Genomic DNA, 18,155 nt, shown 5'->3' with positions numbered 1-18,155 from the left:
ACGAGGCCGTCTATCGATCACGACGTGCGGCTGTCCCTTTTCAACTGGGGAGACTGTTCCTCGTGGATTTCTGTCCATGGAGATCTCTCACCTGCGCCGGCCACCTCGAGTGCCCTAAAAAGAAAGTTGAGATGCGCCTTGGATTGCCTTTTCTGGCATGTGGCAAGGAGATCCTATATTTAACCCATTTTCAAGATATATATTTACTAATACAAGTAAGAAGTAGTTATTTATCAGTACATACTGCACAGTGTATTCTATGTTTTTTCCATCAACACGAGTACATAGTGCAAGTGTGAAGGTATGGTCCTATATATTTTGATGGACTGGCAGCCGAACGGAAGTCTTTCTCTTTTTTTGATAAAAGAAGGGCTTTCACACCTTCCGATGTACGTTAAGGAAAACCATGATGTTTGAAGCTACTCCCTCTGTTCCATAACGTAAGACATTTTTAACACTATTAATGTCAAAAAAAATGTCTTACATTATGAAACTAAGGAAGTACATAGAAAACAGCTTCAGCGAATCCCCGGAGGGAAATGTTTCAGAACTGGGCGAGACGATAAACCAAACAAACTGCTACCACATCAGATAGGAGCCGAACGGAAGTCATGGTAGAGTGTGGCGCATATTGCTCGTGAGGCTGGAGGATAGCGTGTCAGCCGGGGATGGGGTGGAGGGAACTTTGTTGCCTGAGCTGATAGAAGCATGCGCTACAACTGTGCACTGGCTCTAGAGTCTAGACCTATGGGTGCGAGCATCTTTGCTCCATCGACCTTGACTGATGAAAGAAATAAAGAAAAGAAAGGCATGCATGCAGCCGTGGACCCGTCCAGCTGCCTCACTCCCCTGCCACCTCAAACTGGTGTCCAGGACAATCACATAATCGGCTCGAATGCCCGATCATATCGATCCATCGCCGGCCCTCCCTGCCTGTGATAATTGATGCAACTTCTGTACCAACATAGTATGTGACCATGCAACAGCAGTAGCATCTCTACCTCAACTCCAACTGTACCGATATAGTAGTAGTACTGTGTATATATAGACCGTGTTCTAGACTGCTGCTGTACTTGTGTACAGTACCCGCGTCAGCGTGATCGATTTTTTTAGAAAAGGAGAATAAGCCCGGCCATTGCATACGGCCACTTTATTAATTATTCTCACAAGACCTTACAAAATCATACAATACTAAGACTAAAGCCGCCTTTTAAACAACAAATTGTCGCTACACCTATCCAGTTAATGAAAGGCTGTAGATAGTCTGGACCTAATACCAAACAGACATCGCAGCCAAGCCTAATATCCAAGACCTGAAACCCCAACCTAGCCACTTGCCGGGTCTGGGACACACACTGGTCCGACGTGCTCTTAGAGGCCGGCGCCACCAACTGCCACCGCTCCATTTTCAGAACTGTACTGATGCACCAACCTTGCTCGGTCCAGCTATAGTCGACAGCACCACGACGCCCAATGGCACTTCCTACCTGCACGTAAACAGCTGTACACATCGCGGTCGCCACTGATGCACCTCAGCGCCATGCTGTCACGCACCACCAGTCGACACAGCTTGAAGTCCTTGGAGGATCTGCCGTGCGTAGCACCTGCCGATCAGGCATGACCAAGTGTAGCACCTGTCGGTCAGGCATGACTTGACATCTCCACCGAAGCTCCATGCAAGACGAAGCCGCTCCATCTTTTGCCTCTGACTTCCAGCGCTGCTCCACAAAACGACGCTCCCAAGAGAGAAACGACACCGCAGTGCCGCCATCGTCCTGTTTGAAACACCAGATCCTAGGGTTTTCCCCGGAGCAATACGAGTGGGTCGACGTAAGTCACATGACGATGCCTTCATCAAGGTAACGACGTGGAACGCCGCCATCGCCCGCCGTCGGCTCGGTTTTCACCAGCAACTACGTCTTCTCGGCTCGCAACTGGTGCCAAATGACGGATCCCGAGATCCGAACACCCAGCCTTAGGCCGACCACCTCTGACGGAAGAGATGACCACCACCGCCGGCTGCACCGGTCAGAACAGATCTGATCGGAGGTGCCGCCGACGAGACCACCAGGCCCTCCACACCGCCGTCGCCGATCTGAAGACAGCAAGCACGCCATCGCAACCAAGCCGGCCGCCGCCAACCGCAGCTGTCGCCGCCATCCGAAGGGCCATCTGCAGCGCCCGCAGTCCTAGTCTCCGCCGCGCCAAGCCGTCGCCGTCCGAGGACAGGCCGGCCTGCCACCGCCTGACGCCATCCGCCGCGCCGCAGATTCTAAATCGGTCGCGCCACCACACGCTTTAGGGTCCGCCCCACCCCGAAGACGCGTGAGAGAGAAGATCCCCCGCCACCGCCGTCGGCCCCCGGGCTTAGCCCGGCGGCGGCAGAGGGAGGAGAGGAGGGAGTTTACGACGACGGCGGCTAGGTTTCTAGCCGCCCGAGTCGCTCTAAGGGGAGGACAACGCGGGGGCCAGGCGTCAGCGTGATCGATGCATCGTGGTCGATTCGATCACCTAACTCAAGTCTGTTTTACACGATCCTTTGTCTCGTCTCTACCCGCTGCAGAGCGCCTCTTTCTCGGTTCCCGTGTCCCTCTGTGTGCGATGCAGATGCATGCATGCATGCATGAGAGTCGTCCGTCCATGCGGTGGGTGGGTACACGGGGTACAAAACATAGAGTACGTACTACTTCCTTCATTTCTAAATATATATATCTTTTAAATTTTAATAAAAACTACAACAGATGTATATTGATATATGTTAGAGTGTATTATCAATCCACCGAATTCTGTTAACGCACTATTTGGGACATGGCTTAATGGGATTGAGCCTGATTTAGCGAGACACATTCGGGTTGGAGTTTGTGCTTTGCTGTGGACTATCTGAACTTGCAGAAATGATTTGGTTTTTAACAGAATATCATGTATACATTTTTTGCAGGTTTTATTCCGCACTACGGCTCTGATCCGTTCATGGTCGCTACTCACCCAGACGGAGGCCAGGGAGCATTTGGTTACTGGGTCTTTCCGATGGGAGATGGTAGCTCGGGATATTTTCAACCGGTTTGGATGGCGGTCATGTAATAGGATAGGCACGTAGTTTACCTATCTAGTTTTAGCCAGCCGGTTGTGGCGTCTGTTCATGGCTAGTGGGTGTTTCTAGCCTTCTTTAGCTCTGTGTGAGCTTTTTTCCTTTTTTCTTATTACTTTTGGAGACCTTGGAACCATGTTGGCACTGCGTTATTTGGTTAATAAGATGATCGTATGCATCTTTCTGATGCAGAGGCCGGGGAATTTCCCTTTTCAAAAAAAAATGTTAGAGTGTATATTCACTCATTTTGCTGTGTATGTAGTCTATATTAGAATTTGTAAAAAAAAACTTGTATTTGAAAACGGAGCGAGACAGCGAGTAATACTTGCCTGCAGCCAGCCGGCGTGGCGTCGTGGCAGCCACCCGTAGGTACGTGCACCTATTTAATTATGGAACACATTCCATCTCCACATATGTGCGCCCATGTTGCCAGCCATTTCCGATCCTTGTCATGTGGTGCACGCTAGCCACCACACGAATGCGTGCATGACGTATCGTAACGTACGCTTTCAAAAAGAAAAGAAAGGGAAAAAAACGCATGGCTGTAAGCTAGCCGCCCGGTCGGTTTCTAGTTTGCCACCCAAGCTTTAGCTGATCTTGATCTCTACGGTGACATGGCTAGCTTTGGCTGCAAGTGTGGCCCTTCACGCGAAAACACATATCAACGCGCGGATACAAAGGCGAACCAACCTGTAATTGAATGATTAGATGAACAGTATTATTTTTAATCTACTAGAGTTTAAATTCTGGTGCTTGCTTTTGGTAACGTGCACACTTTCAAGCTAGCTGCCCGGTCAGTTTCTAGTTTGCCATCCAAGCTTTAGCTGATCTTGATCTCCACGGTGACATGGCTAGCTTTGGCTGCAAATGCTTCCATTGCGCCACTGACATGGCTTGACGCGCTGGCACATATATCGGCACGTGGACGCAAAGGCGAATCAATCTGTGGTTCGATGGTTAGATGGATAATGCTATCCTCAACTTACTAGGATTTAAATTCTCATGCTTGCTATAAGTAATGTGTGCTTTCAAACTAGTCGCCAGGTCGGTTTCGAATTTGCCACCTAAGCTTTAGCTGATCTTGATCTCTACGTAGACATCCTAGCTTGGCTGCATGTGCTTCGTTTACGCCACTAACATGGCTTGACGCGAAGGCACATATCAGCGCGCGGACACAAAGGCGAACCAACATGTGGTTGGATGATTAGGTGAACATTGTTATCTTCACTCTAGTAAGGTTTAAATTCTAGTGCTCGCTAGTAACGCACGCTTTCAAGCTAGCCGCCCGCTCGGTTTCTAGTTTTCCATCCGAGCTTTAGCTAATCTTGATATCTACGGTGACATGGCTAGCTTTGGCTGCATGTGCTTCGTTTACGCCACTGACATGGCTTGACGCGAAGACACATATCAGCGCGTGGACATAAAGGCGGATCAACCTGCGGTTGAATGTTTAGGTGGACAGTGGTATTCTCAGCTCATTCGGGTTTAAATTTTGATGCTTGCATTTCGACTATGAGGCGTTTACGGTGACGTTGTAGAATCTCAAGATGATATGCCGGGTCAGTCTCTCGGATGTGCTCATAGAGATAGAATGTGTGTGTGTGCATTCATAAAAACGAGTGTATGCGCGTATATATAAGAGCTTGCGTCTGTATATACTATGTTAAAAAGAAAGCGCGCGGACGCACCGGAGGAAAACCAATCAAACTCCGTTTTCTCGGCAGGAACGCGGGCGTACATACGACCGGAGTAGACGAGAGCCCTGACGTACGTGTGGCGGCGGCTTTGTACGTTGAGGGTGGAGCTCGGCTGGCAGGGGCACCCGGTTCTAAAGTCCAAACCCCGGCGCGCGCGCGGACTCCCGATTTCCCGTAACGGTCGGACGCTCCGTCGGGCTGTGGCCTAGCAATGCTACATCTACGTGCAGATTGTTACGTATATTATGTAGGGCCTGTTTAGGACTGCTCCGCTTCATAAAAATCAGTTTTATTTTACTAAATTCACTTTGGAGCAGTTTCATCTAGAAGTTGTAGTACAACCAAAGAGAATGTTTGGCTGCCATCTAGCTCCAGCTTCAAGAATGAGAAATTTGGTGGAAAGGATCTATTTGATTGGTTGAGGGGGAAGAAACGAAGGGGTATCCACTTACTGGTGGCAGTGGTGGGTAATTTTCACCTAACTCCAGCTTCTAAAGTTTTTTGGAGCACCCCTTGAAGAGCTTCATAAAAAACTAGGAGTTGTACCCCAGATTCTAGTTTTTTTGCGGAGTGGCATATCATGGAGCTACCCCGTTTGGCTTGTGATTTCCGGAGCGGAGCTGAATTTTAAGGAGCAGAGCAGTCCCAAACAGGCTCGTAGCAAAAGATGATTTGGCAGCAGTTAATTGGATATTAGTGAAGGCATCGGGCCTATCCCCTGAAAATCAGGGAGGGCATTAAGGATCTCTTTGATTCAATGGATCTTCATAGGATTTTTGAAGGATTGAAATCCTTAGAAATTTTTCTTACGTTGGTCGTTTGATTCGTATGATTAGATCTTATAGAATTTTTTTCCTAAGGATTTATTTGTACTACATTTAACAGGAATTCTAACATCCACTCCAATTTTTTGAAAGAAATCCTTTGCCTTTCCCATGACACAATCAAACAAACTCAAATCCTATAAAGATTCAATGAACATGCCATTTCAATTCTATGTTTTTTCTATTCCTGTGTTTTTGCAATCCTACGAATCAAAGAGGCCTTTAGTTTTGGTGGAAGGATGTTATGTAGGAACACGTAAAAGCTTACGTAGGTCTAGGATTTTCGCTCCGTTATCGTCGGCTTTTTCCCCGTCGCTGTCCGTATCCGGTAGTAGTATTCCACAGCTGCTCGATATTTACTCACTCCATTCCGTATTTCTTAACTGGCCACGACTGGTACCAGCTGCTACGGGTCCAATTACTTGTACACGTGGCCCTTTACCCCCAGACCCCCCACCCGGCGGTTTTTAGGCATTTGACCATGGGGGTGTATTCCCAGCAAAAATAAATAAATTATGGGGGTGTAAACAGTAAGACTGCGTTATTGTACCACTGGTGGATCATTGTAATCATGTTTGCCAAATCTGTTTTTTTTATGTTTATAAATTTTTGTTTGAAGTGTTGCATTTGTACATATGCACTATTCATGGAATATAAATTATGCCGCAAAAAAGGAATATATGGTGGTGTAGCACAGTAGTATATATAGTTCAACTATCTGGGAATATAGATCATTTAGACCCCCCCCCCCCCGCCCTTCCCAAAGCATAACAAATTTCGCATACAAGAATCACATGAATTTATTTAATAAACATGTAGTTCAAACTAAATAGGGATGTCAGTTCAGTTGGCGGATAACAACATGGCGTTGACCGCCTCCCCGTTGCACCGTGTGTCTCACATGGGGCCACATGCCGCTCAACCCAGACCTTATCCCGTTGCGCCCTCCTTTCCTTTCCTTCCCTGTCTCTTTCTCCTCTCCCTAATCTCTTTCTTCTTCTAGGAGCTACGAACCACGGACGAGTTCAACCTACGTCGACACCGCTCATGCGATCCCCACCTCAACCTCGACTACCGCTACAAGATCCGAAGGCGCGCCTTCTCACCGTAGTTCGCCTGCGTCTGCTAGCCTCGTCCCCGTCGCCGCGCCTGCCGCCTGGTGGTTGTCATCCCAATCCATGGCAAGATCCCCCGTCTAGTGACCGTGTCGTCGTCGTCCCAAGTCCATGGCCGCCGGATGTCCAACACAGATGCATGTGGGAGACAAGGGTGTGTGTGTTGGGGGGGGGGTGCCCAACAGGGTATTGCAACAAGACCCCTGCTGCAATTGCAACAAGGGTTGTAATGGCGATCAGGCACTAGCGGAGATTTTTTTTGCAACAAGGATCGTGTTGCAAAGGGGGCTTTTACAACAACATCCATATCGCAAAGGACTTGGCAAGTCATTCGCGGGCTTCGCAACAACATCTATGTTGCAAATAGGCTTTTCTGCAACAACGTTCGCACCTCCCCTGTTGTGAAGAATTGCAACAAAGGTTGTGATGCAAAGGGGCTTGCACAACACGCTCATTGTTGCAAAGTAATGTGGCTATAGGAGGAGATCAGATGGTTGCGGAACTCGTCATCCAATCGCTCGCAAGGTGGTGGATCTTTTAAAAGCCGGCCGGCACGTAGCAGCCCTAAGCCAGAGTTGAAACTACATTTCTACACCAATGCAAAAGTCTCATAAAATTTCTTGCTTTACTGGGGCGATGGATGCTTTTGTTGTAGGCAAATCGTATAGATACACGATGATCTCAACCAATGAGAAGATGCATGTGTAAGAATAATGGGAGTTGTAGTTCATCTGTGGCATGCGTCAAGGCATTGGCTAATTCCGATTTCTTTATGCTTTTTAGCTGGCTTGTGCATGTGCCGGGCTTGTTCATATCTTTTGAGTGGTTTCTGCTATCAACAGACGACATGTATGATGTTGGGTTTTGTATTGTACCGGCTAGTTAGTCCTAGCTAGATCCCCCGTGCTTCTTATAGAAGTAGGGTTTCATGGCCTTTTCTCTAAACGTATTAGGAATTCATCCATTTCACCCCTCAACTATTCCTTGAGTCCAACTTTGGTCCAAGAATTTGAATATGAATAACATAAACCCCAACTCTTAAAACTAGATATCTTTGTTCCCTTTCTCCCCGACGTTTCTTTTTTCTCGAATACGCATAGCATGCATATCTCCGCCGAGGGTGTTACAACACACCCGTCCACTCCACTCTAACAACCAAATCTACGTCTCATTCGACACCCACATTTGAATCCGCTAGAAGAGGAGATCTAAACCCGGTGCTCTCAACAATCCCGCCGTCCTCCAAGCTCTACCCTCAACAAGATCCCTGCCTATCAACTGCTGCAAAAGATGGCGGCTCACCATAAAAAAAATACCGTTCTGGTGCTTCCACAACTCCCAAAAGTCCAATGTGAGCAAAGCTCGCAAATCCTTGTCATGCATGCCTTGGATGCACTTGCCCAAGATCCAAACAGGGAGGGTGCTTCTCTGCATGGGGGTCCAGTCCAGCTTGTCCAGAGCTGTGCACAGATGTAACCAGAATGCTCTCGAGAAGACGCATTGCAACATGATATGACTCATGGTTTCATCCTCCTGGTTGCAAAGTGGGCAAGTATCCTGATGCGGCAGTCCACGTCTAGCCAAACGATCGGAGGTCCAACAACGGTTCTTCATGGTGAGCCCAACAAAGAACCGACACTACAGGAGGGGGGGGTATAGACTTCCACGTGAAATCAGCCATGGGGGCAAGCTGTCTTCCCATGAACAACACTGTGTACGCCGATCAAGTAGTGTAAGCGCCACCCGGCTCCCAAGCCCACTTGGTGACATTCGGAATCCCAACTTGTATTTGTATGTTTCCAACGCGCTGCCATAATACCATGAACTCCATGACGGTCGGTGCATCCATGTCCGGCCTCACGTCGTTGGCCCACCGCCCATTCTCCAAGGCCTCATGCACACGTAGTTGTGAGCGCACACAAGGTGATACCATTCTCCCCGACGTTGAAGTACTTTGACGGATGACACAACGGTGATTTTGCACATGTGAAAGCACATTCAGAAAATATTTTCTGGAAGAATAGCAAATAAATGAATAAGGAAGAAAGTTACTACAAAACATGAAAACAAGAATATGAAGACAAACTATTGGATAGAGAACTTAAGACATATGGAAAATATGAAAATTTTAAAAATAGAAAATGATTCCTAAGAATATTCATGAACGGAGAAGAATTATGGTCGAGTACATTTATTACTTCTATTTTTCGTTAAACTATAAGCTATGATTTTAAAATTGATATGTATGTTTTCATGTATAGCAGTCACATATTTCTCTAGCTTATATAGAACCTTTTTATGGTCTCCCTTAAAAAGGTACATTGTCATGTATTTCCTTTCTCTTTTAGTCTACTAGTATTCCATTCCATTACAAGAGCAAATTAAAAGCAGGGTCAGGAATACACGGTGATTTACACTAAACACCTCTAGGCCCGAGGGTTGCAGCCCCGCGGGGCACGAGGGACAATTCCACAAATACTACGCGTAGCTGGTTCCTTTTTCTTTATACTCCCTCCTTCCATCTATATAGAGCCTAATACGTTTTTCGAGGCTAACTTTGATCAAATGTTAAAGCAATAATATATGACATGCAACTTACACAAAGCACATCATCAAATTCGTATGTGAAAGGAGCTTTCAATGATATAATTTTTATATTATGCATGTCATGTACTATTAATTTTATCAATAGTCAAAGACAATCTTGAAAAACGCATTAGGTCCTGTATAGATGGAAGGAGGGAGTATATAAATACGGTCCGCGGGGCAGGAGGTGCTGCCGCTAGCTGGATCCCAGGCCCAGCGATCCTATAAAAAGGTGCCAATCGCCCCCACCCCGACCTGCATATCGCCCGTGCTCTCAAACAAGAGTGCGAGTTCCAGGCGTGGCGGCCCTGCTGCACCCCCCTCTCCCTCCCCCTCTCACCCCCTAGTGTATTCTCTTCTGCTAGTCTGTTGCAGTCCCCTCCCATCCCCCGGGCTCATCTCGCTCTTGTTATAACCAGCCGGCCGGAGTCGGAGTCTCATCCCATTGCAGAGCAGCGCGAGGCGGCGAAGGCGACCGATCCGGGAGCGCACGCGCGGCGAGACCTTGACATAGGGTGAGATGTTGATCTGTACCACGTCGTCCCTTTTCTTCTCTCCTTTCGTTCGCCCGTGCGGCGGCGCCGCCTCGCTTGGATGGATCCCGGCCGGCGCGCAGGGTGGCTCCCGCCGATCTCATCGGGGACTAGTAGATTGGATTGGTAGTTCCGATGCCGGGGGCCGTATGGGCCGTGAACGCGATCACGATCACGATCCGGCCTTCTCCGGGTCTTGTAATCGCATTCGATTTCCGTTGTGTAGATCTTTTTTGTTGTTGTTAAGTTTATTTTTCCTGTTAGTAGTAGAGTAGAGTTTTTTTTAGGGAAAAGTAGAACGGAACGTGATTACGGTACTGTATTTGCGTTTGAAGCTTTTTGAAAACAAAAAAAGGGGGAGGAATTGTGTGTGTGTGTGTGTGTATGACGAACGGTGGGCGTAATAAAAGAGGATTTTCTGCGGCCCGGCGCGCTTGACTAGGCCCGTGCTCCTGGCTGGCGGCTATCCCACTGACGCACGGGCCCCACCGCGCGCCGTTTTAGCAGGGTCCGTGGCGAGCGAGCCGCTGCGCACGGAGTCACACAACGCAACACGAGAGGAAAGCAGCGCAATTAAGGCCGGCCGCGCCTCCTCCTCGGGACGCGCGCGCGCTCGCGGGCGGGCGGGAGGCAGAGCCGTCGCCGTTCGCTGTTCGTCGCTCGCCGCCGGCCGCCGGCCGCCGCCCATGAGTGATGATGGGCCGTCTCGTTTGTCCGCCTTGTCGCGCCGCCGTCGCTCACCGCGTGCGTCCGCCTAATGCTGCAGGCCGAATCAGCCGGCGGGGGAGTCGTCGCGGCGGTCCATGAGCGCTGACGCCGCGGGCAGCAACATCATCAGCCGAAGAAGAAGCAGGCTGGGCGACGAAGCCATGCCGACCCCGTCCTCCAACGCCCCCGACTCCTCGCCCTTCTCCAACGACGGCGGCGCCTCGCCGAGCGACATCGACCGCGTGCTCCGGGGCAACGGCCGGCGCCACCACCTGCCCACGGCCGCGTCCCCCGACGCCATGGACACGGACGTCGCCGAGCCCGCCGCGGCCTCCCTTGCCGACTGCGGCGCCCAGTCGCGCCCCGAGGGCGCGCACGCCAACATGGACGACACCGGTGGCGGCGGGTCGGGGGGCCACGCCGCGCGGCCGCCGCTCTCCGGCCCCCGCAGCGGGTTCCGCCGCCTCGGCCTGCGCGGCATGAAGCAGCGCCTCCTCGTCGTGGCCAACCGCCTCCCCGTCTCCGCCAATCGCCGCGGCGAGGATCAGTGGTCCCTGGAGATCAGCGCCGGTGGCCTCGTCAGCGCGCTCCTCGGTAATCCCTTCTCCTCAATGTCATGCGCCGGAGCGATGCATGCATCGGAATCCTGCACCAGCAGCTGCACGTACTGAATTTTCTGACTTCGCAGGTGTGAAAGATGTCGACGCGAAGTGGATCGGCTGGGCCGGTGTGAATGTCCCCGACGAGGTCGGCCAGCAGGCTCTCACCAATGCACTCGCCGAGAAGGTTCGTTGCAATCCACAGAATCTATGACATATCTGATGCCAACTGAACCAATAGAACAGTGCTGTCTGCTTTTTTACCACTCTAGTTCGTTCTAGTGACTGAAACAATATCTGTTTCTGTTGATCAAACAAAACAGAGATGCATACCAGTCTTCCTGGACGAGGAGATCGTGCACCAGTACTACAACGGCTACTGCAACAACATACTGTGGCCGCTCTTCCACTACCTCGGGCTGCCGCAGGAGGACAGGCTGGCAACCACCCGGAACTTCGAGTCGCAGTTCGACGCGTACAAGCGGGCCAACCAGATGTTTGCTGATGTCGTCTACCAGCACTACCAGGAAGGGGATGTGATCTGGTGCCATGACTACCACCTCATGTTCCTGCCCAGGTGCCTCAAGGAGCATGACATCAACATGAAGGTCGGGTGGTTCCTGCACACGCCCTTCCCTTCCTCGGAGATTTACCGCACTCTGCCATCACGCTCGGAGCTGCTTCGCTCCGTGCTCTGCGCTGATTTAGTCGGGTGAGCATGCATCTTGCTTTTATTAGTAATAATGGTTTCTTTACTGGTTGTTCTATGGCTGTTCTTAGCTCTTACTGATTTTCTTCTTCAGATTTCATACATACGACTATGCAAGGCATTTCGTGAGCGCATGTACCAGAATACTCGGACTCGAGGGTACCCCTGAAGGTGTGGAGGACCAGGGAAAGTTAACGCGGGTTGCAGCGGTACACATCAGAACTTTTATGTTAATTAGTTTGTTTATCTGACATGTTTGGGATCAGTGGCTGTGCTTCACTAGGGCCTCTCCTCCTTGTGAAATACCATTAGTCAAAGCTATTCATGATTCTACCTATTCCTACCTCTCATTACGATGATTTATACAATATCCAATTTGTTTTTTGGAAAATGGGTGATTCTTTGTACTCACGTGGCTGAAATCTTCAGTTTCCTATTGGGATAGACTCTGATCGTTTCAAAAGGGCGTTGGACATTGACGCAGCAAAAAGACATGTCAATGAACTGAAACAGCGATTTGCGGGACGGAAGGTGAGAAAACACTTGAAATTTCCAAACAGCTGATAGGATGCTGCTATTGTATTTTTGAAATTTCCAGATCTACCTGGCACATTTTAGCTGTTCTAGCTCATAAATGCCACCTTGAAAGTCACACTTCCATTTTTCTGTCCTGTTATTCTAGTGTAGGACATTAAATCTTGACCTGCAAACTTATAAACCATACTATCAATATCTTTTTGATTTGACCTATCTTTCTTTTGTTGAAAATTCAATAATTTATTGACGTCTCTTGTAGTCTTACAGAGTATTTGTTCCTGGTTGTTGTCATAGGTAATGCTTGGTGTTGATCGACTTGACATGATCAAAGGAATTCCACAAAAGATTTTGGCCTTTGAAAAGTTTCTTGAGGAAAACCCTGAATGGATTGATAAAGTGGTTCTACTTCAAATTGCTGTGCCAACTAGAACTGACGTCCCTGAGTGTAAGAACATTTCTGTATTTTGTTCTTGCCACTCCGCATATGTAGTGCATCATATGTTTGACATATGATTGTTCATATACATGGTTTTCAATTTGTCAGCTTGCTGTCTCTTTTTAAAATATCATTCCTCTTAAACAATATAGATTTGGTTGCAGTTCTTATAGCACTTCCTTGTTTCTTGAGCAGATCAGAAGCTTACAAGCCAAGTGCATGAAATTGTTGGGCGCATAAATGGACGATTTGGAACATTGTCTGCTGTTCCCATTCATCATCTGGTTAGCTTTTAAATAGCTCTCTGTGCTATCTTATGACCTAAATTCTTTGTGCTATCTTTTAAATAGCTCTTTGGCAAACTATTTCGTTTCAACTAAAATAATTTGCTCCTTGCAGGATCGATCTCTTGATTTCCATGCCTTGTGTGCTCTTTATGCAGTCACTGGTAATTCCTGGCAGCTCTCTTTATATTGAAAGTTGGGCTTTATTAGCACTCTTTTATTCAAAATATTAGTGCGTTTATCATGCTTGAGCTGTGCATTTCCTCTGTTTTGCTTAGATGTGGCTCTTGTAACATCACTGAGGGATGGCATGAATCTTGTAAGCTACGAATATGTTGCATGCCAGGGATCAAAAAAAGGAGTTCTGATATTGAGTGAGGTAAGTCATCAGCTATGATGATAAATAATATCGATTGATTCCAAATGTAGTCTGTAAGGATATTCATATGTGTGTGTTTATATTTTCCGTTTCTTTTACAGTCTCCTGAAAATATATTTGATTTTGGTTCATAAGTTCTGTCATTGCAATTTCAGTTTGCCGGTGCAGCACAATCGCTTGGTGCTGGTGCCATTCTTGTAAATCCTTGGAATATTACAGAAGTTGCAGACTCAATAAAACATGCTTTGACAATGACATCTGATGAGAGGGAGAAGCGGCACAGGCATAACTACGCGCATGTAACAACTCATACTGCCCAAGATTGGGCTGAAACTTTTGTATGGTGAGGAGCTCGTTTGCACTTCGGCTCATTTGTACTTTTATTAACCAGAACTTACTAGTATATTAAATATTTCTTTTTCATTGTAAATATAAATTTGTTAGCTGCTGCCAGACTTTCTTGTAACCACACTGTCTTTTCATGTAGTGAGCTAAACGATACAGTTGCTGAAGCTCTGATGAGAACAAGACAAGTTCCTCCTGACCTTCCTAGTCGAACGGCCATCCAGCAATATCTGCAGTCAAAAAATCGTTTGCTCATATTGGTAAACACCATATTTTCTCTTTTCTATTGATATTTGAAGTTGTTTATACTGGCCATCACTGGGGTTTATAATGCAAACAACTGCTTGTTTACTCTTCTGCAGTAACTCCTCCACATGTTGAAATGTTACACATTAGTTCATTTATTTTCATTGCATTTTAAACTAAATGAATGGCATCTGCAAATATGTATAGTTTTTCCTTCATAGTACAATGAACTTAGCACTCAAACAGCATGACCTTACAATTTCTGTTTGTTGCACCGATGACTGAATATAGGGTTTCAATTCAACATTGACTGAGCCAGTTGAATCCTCTGGGAGAAGGGGCGGTGATCAAATCAAGGAGATGGAACTCAAGTTGCATCCTGACTTAAAGGGTCCTTTGAGAGCCCTCTGCGAGGACGAGAGCACTACGGTTATCGTTCTCAGCGGAAGCGACAGGAGTGTTCTTGATGAAGTAATACTACTACTACTCCTGTCATTTTGTGATTTGTAATTGCTTTATCTGTTAGTACTAAAATCAAGATATCCTCTACCCTTTGCAGAATTTTGGAGAGTTTAACTTGTGGCTGGCAGCAGAGCATGGGATGTTCTTACGCCCAACTGATGGAGAATGGATGACAACAATGCCTGAGCATCTGAACATGGATTGGGTCGACAGTGTAAAGGTAGGTCTGTTTGATGAGCAATGTCCAGCCGTAACCCCTTAATGTATACCTTCTCACACCATTTACCCCTTTCCAGCATGTTTTTGAGTACTTCACAGAAAGAACCCCAAGATCTCATTTTGAACATCGTGAAACATCATTTGTGTGGAACTACAAGTATGCGGGTAAGTGATCAGGTCTTCATGCATAGTTTTTCTTCATTTTGTGAATAACAAAAATATCCAATACTATTTGCACTTGCCTCTTGTGAAGATGTTGAGTTTGGGAGGCTCCAAGCAAGAGATATGCTGCAGCACCTGTGGACCGGTCCAATCTCAAATGCAGCTGTGGATGTTGTTCAAGGGAGCCGGTCAGTTGAAGTTCGCTCTGTTGGAGTCACAAAGGTCAGTTAGGCAGTGTGATTTTTAAACATGGTGAAAGATTTCATATTATTTAGCTAACTGATGCTTTACTAATTATTCATTTCCGTTCTGTAGGGTGCGGCCATTGATCGTATTCTAGGGGAGATTGTTCACAGCAAAAGCATGGTTACTCCGATTGACTATGTACTATGTATAGGCCACTTCCTAGGAAAGGTAATTCTGCACTGACTTTATCCTCTCTCGTTCCTTTCTAGTTCATCTTGAATGTGTGTGATATAATAGGAAAATTGTGAAATTTTATCTTTTCAGGACGAGGACATCTATGTGTTCTTCGACCCTGAATACCCTTCTGAACCAAAAGTGAAACCGGATGGTGCGTCGGTATCCGTCGACAGGAGGCAGAACGGGCGGCCATCCAACGGCCGGAGCAACTCGAGGAACTCGCAGGCGAGGATACAGAAGCCTCAGGTCGCGCCGCCGCCTCCGGAGAGGTCATCGTCCTCGTCCGACCACAGCACCGCAAACAACAACAGCCACCACGACTGGCGCGAAGGGTCGTCGGTGCTGGACCTCAACGGTGACAACTACTTCTCGTGCGCCGTCGGGAGGAAGCGCTCCAACGCCCGTTACCTGCTCAACTCGTCGGAGGACGTCGTCTCCTTCCTCAAGGAGATGGCCGAGTCGACGACGCCCCGTGCCGGTGGCCTCCCCCCCGGCGCCGCCGCTGATTACATGTTCTTGGATAGGCAGTAAGACTAAGTTTGCCTCTGCTAATCAGCAATCACCCGGCCGCCCGCCCCGCCCCGCCTGAGAAGAAGAGTTGACAGCAGCCCTAAATAACATTGGTGTTCCCTGTACGCGCGCCGGAGTAGCCGCCGTGGCTGGTCCGGCGCGGCGTGGTGTACAATCCTGTACAAAGTATGACTGAGCTCCTGGTTTTACTGTTACTGCGAGAGGAGACTGACGCTCTGTGACTGAGTGATCCCGAGAGTTTGTGTTAGGCGGAATTGATGGATATTTGTTATTATGTGATGTGAGGACTAATCCCAGCATTGACGGTCTACCGCTGGTTTCTGGAAGCTCTGCACTTATGCTCTTAGACTTTTCGTTCGATTGGCTTTGGATTCTGTCGTTTCTCACCCTAATTTTGGTTCATCATCCGATTGCACTGTGGCCACGCAGGTAAGTATGGCAACTTGAAACTGCATTTTGCGTAGTTATTTGACCCTAACCCCTCCTAGAAATCTAAACTATGGGTTAGGTGCAGCTAGCCCCTGACGGAATCTAATTGCATATAAATAGGCAAATAAAACTGCCTGCACACTCCATTCAGGCGTGAGCCGTGGCCAATCCTGGGAGGATGACTTGCTGTGTGGGGCTCCCTAACCGCATCCCTTGTCCGCGTTACCCGGTCAAGCATCATCCAGGTCGCGAATGATTGGTCGCCCACCGGATTAACCCGATCTGCCATTTCTTGTGCGCTTGCAACCGTCACTCCATCTCCAATCTTTTTTAGTAGTATTCCCCATCTATTGCAATCAAGCTCTCTCTTGTCCTAGAAGCAGATAACGATGTATATTTCTGCAAAAATCGCTGTCACTGACATATAGTGTGATGTATCAGTTTTGTTTCTTTCACAAGTATCGCGTAGTTTGGTTTTGAATATGACCTGGCATTTCGTGGCCAACACAGAGCAGCACGTATGAGTCGATTGTTAAAGTCCGCATTGAACGGCATGAGGCGTCACGTACGTGTGCGTAATCTGTCATTTTGCGGAGCGCTGCGCAGCTAGCCAAATTTAATCAAGGCCAGGAGTGCCCCCTACGTCACGTCACCACACACGGCGATGCGACGCGCTTCTCTCTTGCGGCAAGGCGCGCGCAACCCATATTACAAGAATGGCTTGCCTGGCTGCTATCGGAGATAGTTTCCTGGCCCGAGGTGCGCCCATGGAGGAGCTCCAGGAGGCCGACGTGCTGTGGCCCGACACGCCGCCGCCGTCGCGGGACCGCCTGCCGGATCAGCTGTACGATTCCGCTGCCGCGGCCGCCGTCGACTTCTCGTGCGAGTCGTTCGGCAGCGACGACGACGGCCCTGCGGCGTCCTCGTCGATGAGCTCGGCGTCCTCGTCGTCGACCGTGCTGCCGTTTGGTGGCGGGTCCTCCGGTGGCTTCCTCTCCTACCCTCCCGCCTCCGCCGGCGGGCATGGCCGCGAGGGTGACATGGCGGAGGAGTTCCAGGAGGCGGACGTGCTGTGGCCCGACGACGGTTACGAGCCGCGGGAGCGCGGCGCCGACGGAGGGGAACTCTGGTGGCTTTGCTGCGGCTTCGGCGCTGACGCGGCCGGCTACCACCGCGTGGAGCCTGCAGCTGGAGGTCAACGTCAAGCGTGGAGACCTCCGGTGTCGTCTCCGATTGATATCCCTATCGGACTTGCTGCCGCCGCCGCCGCCGCACGCCGTCGTCGCGCGGGGACCTTGCTGGTGCACCGTCGATCGATAGGGACGGGTTAAGCTCAGCTAATCGATGCTTTTGTTTCATTTCTTCACCATTTTCGTTGGAAAATGGGGTGTTGTTGATCGTGATCAAATTTTCTTGTAGTATACTATATAACTACGAATTACGGGCGAGAGGTGTTAGAAATCAGGAGCGCGAGTGTAGTAGTGAGGAAAAGATATTGTTGGTTATATTTTTCCCTATCGAAATGATAGTATGAGGAATGCAAAAAATATATATTGGCAATGTGATTGTGATGGCACGCAGGGAATGTGGTCTTTTGCTGCCGGGGTGCACGTGCACTGTGCACGAACTCTCAAACCGGACTAAATCCGTGGATACTTTTCGTAGGGTTTGGCGGTCGACCCGCTGACCTTTTCGCGTCTCGATCGTTTTCCTGATGAGCAGAGACGACGACCTGCAAGCTGCAATGCAAGTTGCAGACTTGCAGTGCCAACATACTGCCAGGGCACAAACCTATATGCCGCTGTCAATCGTATATATATATGCCCAAGTAGATAGATCGATC

The 18,155-nt window shown here is 48.6% G+C and overlaps 1 protein-coding gene across 1 annotated transcript; it reads left to right on the top strand.

The window, feature by feature from the left end:
- Positions 1 to 9,573: 9,573 nt before the first annotated feature.
- LOC123063345 (alpha,alpha-trehalose-phosphate synthase [UDP-forming] 1) lies at positions 9,574 to 16,191 on the top strand. The gene is made up of 18 exons (XM_044487108.1): positions 9,574 to 9,825; positions 10,610 to 11,145; positions 11,240 to 11,337; positions 11,474 to 11,862; positions 11,954 to 12,068; positions 12,289 to 12,390; positions 12,691 to 12,841; positions 13,028 to 13,116; positions 13,232 to 13,280; positions 13,395 to 13,495; positions 13,651 to 13,838; positions 13,983 to 14,100; positions 14,378 to 14,557; positions 14,646 to 14,768; positions 14,845 to 14,932; positions 15,021 to 15,151; positions 15,245 to 15,343; positions 15,440 to 16,191. The coding sequence occupies exons 2-18, from the start codon at positions 10,647 to 10,649 to the stop codon at positions 15,881 to 15,883; spliced, it is 2,964 nt and encodes a 987-aa protein (XP_044343043.1). The 5' UTR covers positions 9,574 to 9,825; positions 10,610 to 10,646; the 3' UTR covers positions 15,884 to 16,191.
- Positions 16,192 to 18,155: the final 1,964 nt, after the last annotated feature.

Source organism: Triticum aestivum, chromosome 1A (genome assembly GCF_018294505.1).
Source record: "Triticum aestivum cultivar Chinese Spring chromosome 1A, IWGSC CS RefSeq v2.1, whole genome shotgun sequence".
In the NCBI taxonomy this organism is placed as follows: Eukaryota; Viridiplantae; Streptophyta; class Magnoliopsida; order Poales; family Poaceae; genus Triticum; species Triticum aestivum.
This window is presented reverse-complemented; position numbering and strand designations above follow the sequence as displayed.